The 11,196-nt window shown below is 43.7% G+C and overlaps 1 protein-coding gene across 6 annotated transcripts in view; it reads left to right on the forward strand.

The window, feature by feature from the left end:
- Nucleotides 1-11,196, forward strand: part of atp2b4 (ATPase plasma membrane Ca2+ transporting 4) — a 109,459-nt gene that overhangs the window by 92,005 nt on the left and 6,258 nt on the right. For 3 of the 6 annotated variants that reach the window (XM_010880880.5, XM_010880882.5, XM_020055512.3), the window contains one exon: nt 1,997-2,179. In XM_010880880.5, coding sequence (XP_010879182.1) covers nt 1,997-2,179 — 183 coding nt within the window. Of the gene's footprint in view, nt 1-1,996; nt 2,180-5,201; nt 5,410-11,196 lie in introns of all 6 variants that reach the window. The other 3 variants (XM_029114216.2, XM_029114217.2, XM_029114218.2) reach the window with 2 other exon arrangements.

The raw sequence follows: 11,196 nt of genomic DNA on the forward strand, positions 1-11,196 counted from the left end.
GAAATGATCTTGCTGGCCCTTAAAATTGTGGGTGAAATTTATTCAGCGAACACATGGTTTTTGCCCCCTTTTTCTACCTTCAGCGATTTCGTCATATCCAATTGTAATGACAACTCCTAACAGATGAAAGACAGCTGAAGATCATGGCCAAGCTGTTCTGTTTGTTTTCTCCTCTTCCAACCAGGGATCTGTGCATAAGGGCAAGTTCTTCTGGCAACCTCCAGTGGCCAGAACGCAAATGAGGCATCCCTACCGGCGAGGCCTCCCCACTTCACGGGTTATTCTGGCCACATCACCCAGGGGTTTCTCAGCCACTTGTCAGATTGCAGTACGGTCTCCAACCTAGACTATGGTGGTCAACTTGGTTCGCAGAGAGAGCGCTGGGTCTCCTGGCAGGCCATTTTGCAGCCATTAGTTGTCTTTTGGCTACATGTATCCAATATTTAGATTTTGTTTCTCATACTCAAAATAGTTTGCTAAAAGAAGTCTGCTATGGACAGCATTATTCAAACCTTATCTGGACCACAACACATTCAAAAGCCATTACTTTTGTTTTGTGGGAAATGGAAATGGTGTATATTGTCCAACTGACTTTTACTTTGTCTCGTTTTCAGTTGACTGAGGCATTTATTTTCTCACTTTTTAGGCTGGTTTTAGACTGGCTCTTGTCATATTTAATTCTGACAAACGCCCACGTCCCTGCCAATGTCGATCATATATATAGTGATTTGCCATCACAACACTGTGTTGTGTTGTCTTGTTTTTTACATGAGCTTGACATATAGAATTTATGCAAAGGAATGGATGCATTTATTTCCTGTCTTGTCTTTCAGTACAGTCAAATCCCTATAGAATAGAAATTACCCCTCACTGCCCTAACAGATTAATTTTGACTCTGACCCCATTACGGATGAAAAAGCTATTGTTAGTGATTTTAATAATTACTTTGATTCCGCATGATATCTTTTTTTTTAAAAACATTTCGGCCTACTCCTTGTGAGATGAGGCCAAATGCCAGTAGGGGAATTATACAGAATCCTAGAAAACATAATAGGCTTTTAGCATTTATTTTTAGCAGTTCACAGAAAAGAAAATCCTTGATACCCTGCTAGCTATAAACACAAGGAAGTCCACTGGGGCTGACCCTCTGTAGCTAGGTGGTCCTGTTAAGGCAGCACCGTTTATCAGATTTCAACCTATAATTGAAATCTAACTCTAGTTTCAGGAGTAATGTATGATAATCTGCAGATTTACAGTTTTTTAATTGACGCCAAATATACAAAAGATGTTGTCTGGCAATGAATATAGATTCACTGGTTAATGTATTGATTTATTTTTTTATTTTTTTATTTTTTAACTGACGATTGAATTTGCAATGTACATCAATCTGGTTTTAGACCGGGGTAAAGCATGGTCCTTAACAGACAAACATAATTGTGTTTGCATGTACTGTTTTATGCTACAATAGTTTTATTTAGATGAACAACAATGGTGGCAAATGTAACACATACTCCCTGTTTACATAATATAAATGTAAACAGATACTCCCTGTGTATGCAGAGGTCTAAGACCTCAGTATCCTGTAATTTTAATTAATCACATGACTGCAAAGATTGGTCTAAATGCATATTGGACACGTATAAAAAACAGACTGGGGAGGTAATTGGTGTTACTAGAAATAATAGGTTGTTGCATGTTAACTCCGTTTCTATATGCTGTTAGTGTCTTCCGGTCTAGAAACAGTTATTGCTAGGCTTATGACATTTTGGCAGAGGTGTCTTGTGCCAACATTATAACCTGGTTGTCCTGACATTACCCGGTTGTCCTGACATTACCCGGTTGTCCTGACATTACCTGGTTTGTCTGTGCCATGGCGCTACTTCTAGTCGCTCATTAACATTCCACGCATGGAGCAGTTGAGTTAGCAGGGACACAGGCCGATGGCCAAGGCTTACCTGTAAGACACAGAAACATTCATGGTTCCTCTGTCCTCCAGCTGATCTCCGCCATCCCCACCCACCACCTGAAGTTCCTGAAGGAGGCTGGCCACGGCACCCATAAGGAGGATGTCCCCGAACATGAAATGAACGAAGGGGACGACGAGATCGACCACGCTGAGATGGAGCTCCGCAGGGGACAGGTCCTCTGGTTCAGGGGACTCAACCGTATTCAGACACAGGTACGCCACGGGGGGCCCTCCGCTTCCGTCACCTGCACTCGCTTTAACAGCTTCCCCCATTTCCCACAGTTTCTTCGGTTTCTGTCCAGGCGTTTTACAGATGCTGAAGGAGAATACGAAGTGCTGAGAGGACTGGATACTTCTCACTCCCAGCTTCCTCCCTCCGTCCCTTCTCCCCCCCATCTCCCCTTCCTTGGTTAATTTTAAGGTCCAAGAAGACAACCGTTAAGTCCCGGAGAGGAAGGCTGTGTCCTACCTCTAGAGAAGATTAACCAGTCTGTTCACCAGGTGTATTGGTCCTGCCAAGAGGAAGAAACGGCACCTTGCTGTAACATGTCTGCTTTCCTAGTGTTTTCTGGTACATGTCTGGAAGTTGTCGTATCATGCTGCTTACACCCCTGCTCTACGAGGTTTCCTCCAGATAGCGGTTTTCTTAAAATGACCGTTATGCTCTGTTTGAGGTTGGCTGTGAAGACAGACAGACAGACAGACAGACAGACAGACAGCGGACTCTTGCCGTATTGCAGCTTGACAACAGGGCTGTGACTTGGTCTTATGGCTGGGCTTTGATGTCCTGTCACAGTGTCCTCTGCTCTGGGACCAGTGGCAGAGTGGTGGATACACTCATATTGCCTCCTGAAAACATCACACGCTGCAAGGAAAAGCAGCCTAGGGGAAGAGTTAGATATTCCCGATTGTTTTCATGGTTTCACTCTGTCATACTTTTATAACTGCGAAAGTGAAATGTGTCATGTGTTAAGGGCAGGAGTGTCAGAAGCCCCGGGCAGAGTGTGTCAGGTGTTAAGGGCAGGAGTGTCAGATGCCCTGAAGGGCAGAATTTGTCGGGTGTTTAGGGCAGGAGTGTCAAACGCCCTGGGCAGAGTGTGTCAGGTGTTAAGGGCAGGAGTGTCAGACGCCCTGACGGGCAGAGTGTGTCAGGTGTTAAGGGCAGGAGTGTCAGACACCCCGACGGGCAGAATTTGTCAGGTGTTAAGGGCAGGAGTGTCAGACGCCCCGACGGGCAGAATTTGTCAGGTGTTAAGGGCAGGAGTGTCAGATGCCCCGACGGGCAGAATTTGTCAGGTGTTAAGGGCAGGAGTGCTCAACAAGGGTCAATTCTATGTTTTTGATGAATAAAACCACATGAACAGATTACCTCTCTGGTTTTAGAGACTCTCACACTGAAGAGTCCCCCAACATAAGCAGTTGGATCTCCACCGGGTCTGTTGAAGAAACACGGTCATTACCCCCTAACACAACCAGACCCTGTGTTCCCAAAGCTAAAACCCCACCCACACACAAGGCCGGCTTCTGTCCACACGGACATGAGGAAGCCCACGTTTCTTGTTTTCATACCTTGACACACACACACACACACACACACACACCCACTGTGCTCTAGACTCCCATCTACTCTCCCCACCAGATTCCTCCGTCTCAGTACAGCACAGAACCATAGGCAAGTGCTTATTTCTTTTCTACTTCTTTTCATAAATGTGTAGGTGTTCTCCTTTAGAATACCACCTCCTCTCTTTCCATGGCTTCCAGAATGGCCCATTTTTCCTGACAATGGATGACGCATCAGTCAGATGTATGTGGGCATGCAAGTGTGTGTGTGTGTGTGTGTGTGTGTGTGTTCGTGTTCAATACTTTGACTGTGGCGCAACAGTAAAGTGGGCCTATAGGGAAATATCCGGAAGGCTAGTTGAATCCTGCTGAAGTGAGCTAGCACTGATAGTAGCCCAAGCATATCCAGAGGCTGTTCTGTATTTCCTATGGGCTTCATTAACCATAGCTAATGCTGAACCGACGCACTGCCTGCCGTGAGATCCCTGTAGTGTGGGTGACGGATGATTATATGTGGTGATACTTGGTTGTGAACATTCACTTTGCTCTTTTACGGCGGGTCAGAAAGAGTTAGGGGTTTTCCTGGTGGGAGGGCTTTCCATGCAACAGGGTTTGAGGGCACAGCCAGGCTGAGGTTTGGTGCTTTAACTGTCCTCCATTTTAACTGTCCTCCAATCCTGCTAAGCTGCCATGTTAAGGACCTGCTTTGTTTCTAACTGTTTGTCTCCAGGTGAAACTAACACTCTCTCTGCTTGTCTTTTGGTCCCTCCCTCTAATACTGTAATAGTTGGTGAACTGATTGGCCACCTCATAACATTTCTTTCTTGTTTTGTTATTTCATATGCTGTGTTTCTTAAGACATTTATATTATTCTGTCTGGTAATGAGCACATTAGTTTGGATTTAAAACGAACAAGCTACACTGTTGACGGAGTTGAAATGTAGTTTATTTGCTAAGTTGGTTTCTGTGTCGTTTGCACTGGATTTTCATTCCCAAACTGACGTCCCACTTCCTCAGCCCAATTTCTCTATTTATGACAATCCTCTCTCCCCTCTTTTGGCTAACCTCCTCCCTCCATCCTCTTCCTTCCTGCACCCCCCCCCCCCCCGTAACAGTGATAATGGAAGTGCTGAGAGGAGAAGCAGTAGAGCATTCTTCCTTTCTCCTGGGGAGGAAGGATGGAGGGATGGGAGGAAGAGGCGTCGAGCTAATTAGGTCCTTATCTCCTCCTGTCTAATTCTGGTGGTCTGTGTGCTGCTGCGTGTCTGTCAGCGTGGCTGGTTAGTCAAACACAACCAGGAAGTAATTGGCATGAGGGGAATGACTTCACACCAAACTTATCAGTGGCCTGGAAGAACTCTAAGCTGTCGTCTTTTGTGTTTCTCTCCGTCGCTCCCCCGCGGGGGCGTTCCTCAGCCTTTCCTCTGTCACAGTGGAACGTTCCCCCTTTCATTCACCGACAGGCCTTTCGGTCCATGTCTTCCTTTATTTCTCCGATCCCTCCCAACTAACGATTCTGGGATTTTGTTTCCTTTTCGATAACAATTGTCTCTGCTCTGCACCGTGTTATGCTGTCTCTTTCTGCTGTTTCTGCCTCCTTTCTCACCCCCCCCCCCCCCTCGGTCTCCCTCTCTTGTCTGTCTGTGGTGGTGACTGTGCTGTGGGCTGTTTGCAGATGGACGTGGTGTATACGTTCCAGACGGGGCAGGCTCCGGTGCCCGGGGCGTTGAGACGTCAGCCCTCCGTCGTCAGCCAGCACAACGACGCCAAAACTGTCTCTAGCCCCACCCACGTAGGGCTTTCCTCTTCCTCCCTGTCTGCCAACTCTGCCGGGGCCCCGCCCCTTCCTGCCGCCGCCGCTGCTTCCTCATCCACTGCAGGCAGTGAGTGAGCGGTCGCCATAGCGACCCATTAACAACAAGCCATCTTTTCTGCCACCTCGTCATCCTTCTCCTCCAAACCGAATGCTGCTTGCCTGATTTGAATGATTGGCTTGATGTGCACGTGTTTACTCACCCCTGGCCACCCAAAGTGTCCTGCATCCTCAGTTCTCTTCTTCTCCCTGTGCATTGTGGGGGTTGACGTTCCCCAACTCCTAATATGTTCTGCGTGTATTGAAATAACCCCAGTGAAACTCTAGTGAGAGAAGAACATCCAAAAAGACTGAAAATATAGAGACAAATCTGTTTCATTCTTGACTCTTAAAATCCCATAATCTATAATCCTGAAGTCCATTTTACTTAGATGGCTGTTTTCCTGGTGGCCTGGGTATAGAGATAATTGGGCAGACTGATGTTGCTATCATCTAAAGGGTTAAACCCCACAGGCAGGCTCTAATCTGAGAGGGTGTTATCTAAGACAGGGCCCAGGAGGTCTCACAAGGTTTAACAGTGAAGGGTTAATTGCATTTTCTAATAATGTGCATCACTCTTCATTTTCTTTGCTGTTTGTCTGTGTCTGTCTTTCTGTGTCCTTGTCTGTCCGTCCGTCCATCCGTCCATCCGTGTCCGTGTCTGTCCGTCCGTCCATCCGTGTCCGTCGGTGTCTGTGTCTGTCTGTGTCTGTCTCTGTGTGTCCCTCTGTGTGCTGTGTCAGTTCTGGCCTTTTCGGTGTTCTTTACAACTGGCACTTAAGACCATATCAGTTAGAAAGAGGTCTCTGGTTTCTAGCTGTACCATTATGGTTGCTGTGACAGGACATGGACAGGGCCACATTGATTTTAAAGTCAATTGTCGTCTCCTTTCCTCTTACAAAAAATTACATTTGGTGTTTTCCGACCCTCTGCTGTGCTCTATACCTGCGGGTCATTGATTTATTCTGGCAACCAGATGTTGGTGATTTAAATAATTTCAACCAATTTAAAAGACACCAATGCTCATAATTGTTGGATCGAACCATAGGAACCTTTACTCCTTTGACTATTTTAAAATAGCCGTAGCCCTCTTTTTTTTCTTTCATTTTTATTTTACCTTTATTTTACCAGGCAGGACAGTTAAGAACAAATACTTTTTTACAATGATGGCCTGGCTGGAGGGAAAAAAATTGGGAAAGGGTGTGGGGATTTAAAAAAGTACAGACAACACGGACCAATAGCATAGAAGAGCAACATAGTACAAACACGCGAGAAACCATGCACACACAAGAACATCAGTAAACTACGAAGCAACTAAGAAGAAACATTAAAACCCTCTGGCAATGTCACCAAAGAAACTAGTTTTTTCCAGACCTCTAAAAATCAATATGTTTAAGATCTATATGAAAAGCCATATGAAGTCACAGTATTTGAGTGAGTGGAACAGCTGTGCTCATTTGTATGGTTAGTTTATGGGGGATATAGTCATGGTCTTGGGCTGACTTTATGTACTCCAGAGCTTTCGGATGATTTCTGCCAATTTTTCAAAGTTGGTCTTGCAAGAAAAAAAAGGATCCTCAACGTATTTACTACACCCTACACTGTATTTGTTACCTCCTTTAATCAATTTATTGGAAGATATTATAATTGTTTTAAGTTGGTATGAAATGTTACGTCTACAATTTCTACAGTATGTTTTGGATATGTTGTGCTTGGCACCCTGGAGTGGTCAGAGATGTAACAGTCTTTATGGGTGAGACAAATGGAGAGATTACCTTGCCTTGGGCCAGAGAACGGATGAAGAGGTGAGAAAAGGAGAGAGGAGAGGAGAAGGGAGAGGTGATTTTCCTCCTCACCACAATACAGCAATGACTTTCACTCTGAACTTCTGCCCAGCAACAGTCGTGAGAGAGACACGCGTGTGTACACACAATCACAAACCTTCGCACACACAACCACATTCAATCACACGGTCTTTCTCACACACACACACGCACAAACGCACACTTTTAGAGAGCTGCAAGGAAATGGCTGACAGATGCTGCAGCTACTCCCTTCTCTTTCCTTCCTCTGATTCTCTCCTTCATTCTTCCTTTGATTCTCTCTTTCCTTCTTCCTTTCCAGCTCACTCCTTCATTCTTCCTTTCATTTTCTCTTCGCGTAGTCCTCTCGTTTCCTTTCCTTCCTTCTTCCAGTCATTGTCACTGCTTCTTCCTCTCATTCTCTCTCTTTCCTTCCCCAGCTCACCTAACTGTCCCCTATAAGTAATGATCATTCTCTCTGTCATTTCTTTACTTGTCATGCCTCTCTCCCCGCTGTTCTTCATTTCCCTTGTTTTCTCTGCTCTTGTCAATCCTTTTATTCTTCCTTTGTCATCTCCGCCGTCTCTCTCTCAAACTTCTTTGAGTCCCTCTATTCAGGGACAACATTCAACTCAATGGGTGTTTCATTTGTATTTGTTAAGACTTGGCAGGTAACCCAAATGCTGACTTATTCCTCCATGACAGCCTGTACAGCTCATTCTGCACTGTTCTCACTGAAAGGCGTGTCTCCTCATATGAGCGTCATGCAGAGATTAGATAGATTTTAGTACACAAGCATGTACAGAGACCCATACAGTTACTTAAAAGCCTGTGCTTATAGAGGCAGAGTCACGCGTTACACTCTGGGCTCCTGAGGAAAGGAGAACAGGGGGCATAGACTGGATTTGCAAAAGAAAAGAAGAAAAAAAAGATTGGGAATACGATAAAAGAAAGGAAGGAAAAGCAAGTAGAAGTAGAACTGACGTATGGAAACTATGACTATACTGTGAGACAGTGGCCCATTCGGGAACCTTTGTACAGCAAAATGGCCTAAAGCTATTTCAGTTGCACTTTGAATTCCTAGTCTTACGGGAGTTTTTAATGTTGTCTGAATTCAACATGGACACGTCTCGATCTTTGACTCTCCTGAACCGCGGGGAGTTGTTGCAACTAATCAAGGCCAGAATTGCAAGTTAGTAAATTTGGAAGGAAAGAGAAGCATTTTATTATTTTATAAAATCTGTGGTCTGCAGGGAACTGTAAGTTGTAAAAGGAAGAAAATCCTTGGGCTATTTTAGAATGCATTAAATAGTTTTTTTCATTTCTACCTGCTGAACATGAGTTGGATAATACGATCAATATTCTTCTTTTCTTCCACCCCCACTGACAGTCATATTTTTTCTTTCCCTGCTTTTCAGATTCATTTAGGTTTTGTGAGAGATGTAGTTAAATGTTTTATTTCCCACCGTTTCAATTAACATGTGCTGCATTAGTCTGTTTTGCTAGTCTGTTCTGTAAAACCTCTTGCAGTTATTAAAATTACAATGACAGAATATTGGCTTCAATCTTGACTTCTCACACAAGGCATTACAGTACAGTAGGAACGGGATACAACTTCCCATCATCTGAAATTAGTGTCAGATAAGCAACTGCCAAATAGTGTATTATTAATAAGGTGTCTTACATTATTCTGAATTTTTAGATTCCAATGTAAAATTGATTGGAATGTAAATGCATAATGTCATTGGGACATCAACATTCACTATTCCTGATATGGTAATGAATTGTTCTGGTTTTTTCTACAATTTTTGTGTACTTTCTGGGGGGGGTGAGTTTTTTATTCTATTAATCTTTCAGGAACAATATACCATATTTAGGTCTTTGTATGTTACAATTAACTCATAAAATTGTCTGCTTTGAATTGGTAATGTTCTATATTCTGCATTACCCTGAATACTCTATACTTTAGGCTTAGTAATAGAATTGGTAATGTTCTATATTCTGCATTACCCTGAATACTCTCTATACTTAAGGTTTAGTAATAGTTAGGTGCACGTGCAGATCTATCAAGAACACCAGCGTGGTGACACCGGATTGTCTCAGTCACAAACAGAGAAGCCTGCCTAGCAATTTGAATTCAATCTCAAGCTAGATGCCTGTTTGTCCATAACTATGGAGCCCATGTACAGCCCATCAAAGTGGAGCCAATTTCTCCTGTAGCATCCAGTCACAGAAAACTGTGGAAGTGAAAAATATATGATTTTGCCATTTAGTTTCTCTGTCCCACTCCAATTCCCTCTGTCACTGTGATTGCCACGTCGCTGGTGTACAGTTTGTACACTTTGCAGGCCTGTAACTGTCACCCCCCCCCCCCCCCCGTCCGTCCGTGACGCGCTGTTCCCCTCACACTCCTGACGTAAAGCTCCTCGTTAATAGTCAATGAGCCAGACACTCCACAATTTGGGTCGTCGGGCTCATTTGGTGTGATGTCGTCTCAAGGTTTTCTCTCCCTCATCCCCATTCATTTTTCCCATGGGGATTTTATCCTCTGACCGTAACAATAATGTTTTATCTCAGTTATTCTATCATTTTGTATAACCTTTTAATGATATGTCTCTGGAAAACTCGCAGTTATCCTTCAGACACATTTTCAGAATATCCAGGTCAGCATCTAGGGTAGGATAATTGCTTTATAAGGAAGCCCTCGTATATTTTGACGTTGCTTCTAAAAGGTCATGGAATTCTCTTTAAATCTTCTACAAAACAATCAGCCTCTGAAGGCATCAGCCTCTGAAGGCATCAGCCTCTGAAGGCATCAGCCTCTGAAGGCATCAGCCTCTGAAGGCATCAGCCTCTGAATGCATCAGCCTCTGAAGGCATCAGCCTCTGAAGGCATCAGCCTCTGAAGGCATCAGCCTCTGAAGGCATCAGCCTTAGCGGTTGTTTAAAACCTGGCCACACTGTGGTTATTTTAGGTACTGTTTAAAAAGGTTTCAGAATTTTGCAGTCAATGGGTAGGGACTCTGCTGTCCTGGCTTCAAGAGGAAGCTGGTTCAATCATGTGCCAGGACAGAGAAGAGCTTCAGTAAACCTACCTTTGCCTTTTACAAATATGGCTGCCAAACAAATCTGTGGGATCTTATTGGACATTTTTGCATGACCATACATGCAAGGATTTTTTTTTTTCTATGCTCAAATATGTTAAGATGTTCTTAGTAAGGTACCATTACGCAACTACACGAACCAGGTCTGCTCGACATGCTGAAAAACATGCATATATTAGAATTGCCCTGGAATGTCAGTGTTTTTACAAGATGACGGAAGATCCAGTGTCTTATGTTGGTGTCACTGCCGATTGGTCTGTTACTGGAATACCGAAACCAATAGAATTGGCCTCGACAGACCTAGCAATGGATTTGGCTGCATTGTAATGGAATTTACAGGCAATAAAGAGAACTACAGTACTAGGCTGACAGTGCACATTTGAATGCATTCACATCCATGATTTTCCACATGTACTTCTCCATTTTACTTGTTTACATGAAAAGGCGTGGATATGAACCAATGAATATGATATACTGTGTTAACCTAGTATAGTCAATCTTTTCATAATGGAGACTATGAATACAATCAGTCATTCTAAATCCCTCTGCAATTTAACATCTTAATTTATGTGGTAGAGCCGGTTCAATTGGTTTTGTATTCTACAAATTGTCCAATAGGTTCCCATCCAGGGTTAATGGCAGAAGTTTGACAGCCATGTGTTAACAAATCCTTTTTTTAAAAGACCATTTATTGCGGTGTGTGACAAGTTGATGCTTTTATTGCTGAAGTTATATAAAAGGAGAGTGGCTGCCCCATTACATGGAATTCTATGGCTAAGCCTCCAACTATCTAATGTAACTAGCACAGTGTGGGTGATGTGGTTATAGCAGGAGCTATCAAAGCTGGTTATATTTTTTGACCGGTGGTTCCATGGCCTTTCAGAACTATGGTACTTTGTACTCTGGATCAGT

Source organism: Esox lucius, chromosome 17 (assembly GCF_011004845.1).
Source record: "Esox lucius isolate fEsoLuc1 chromosome 17, fEsoLuc1.pri, whole genome shotgun sequence".
NCBI classification, from domain to species: domain Eukaryota; kingdom Metazoa; phylum Chordata; class Actinopteri; order Esociformes; family Esocidae; genus Esox; species Esox lucius.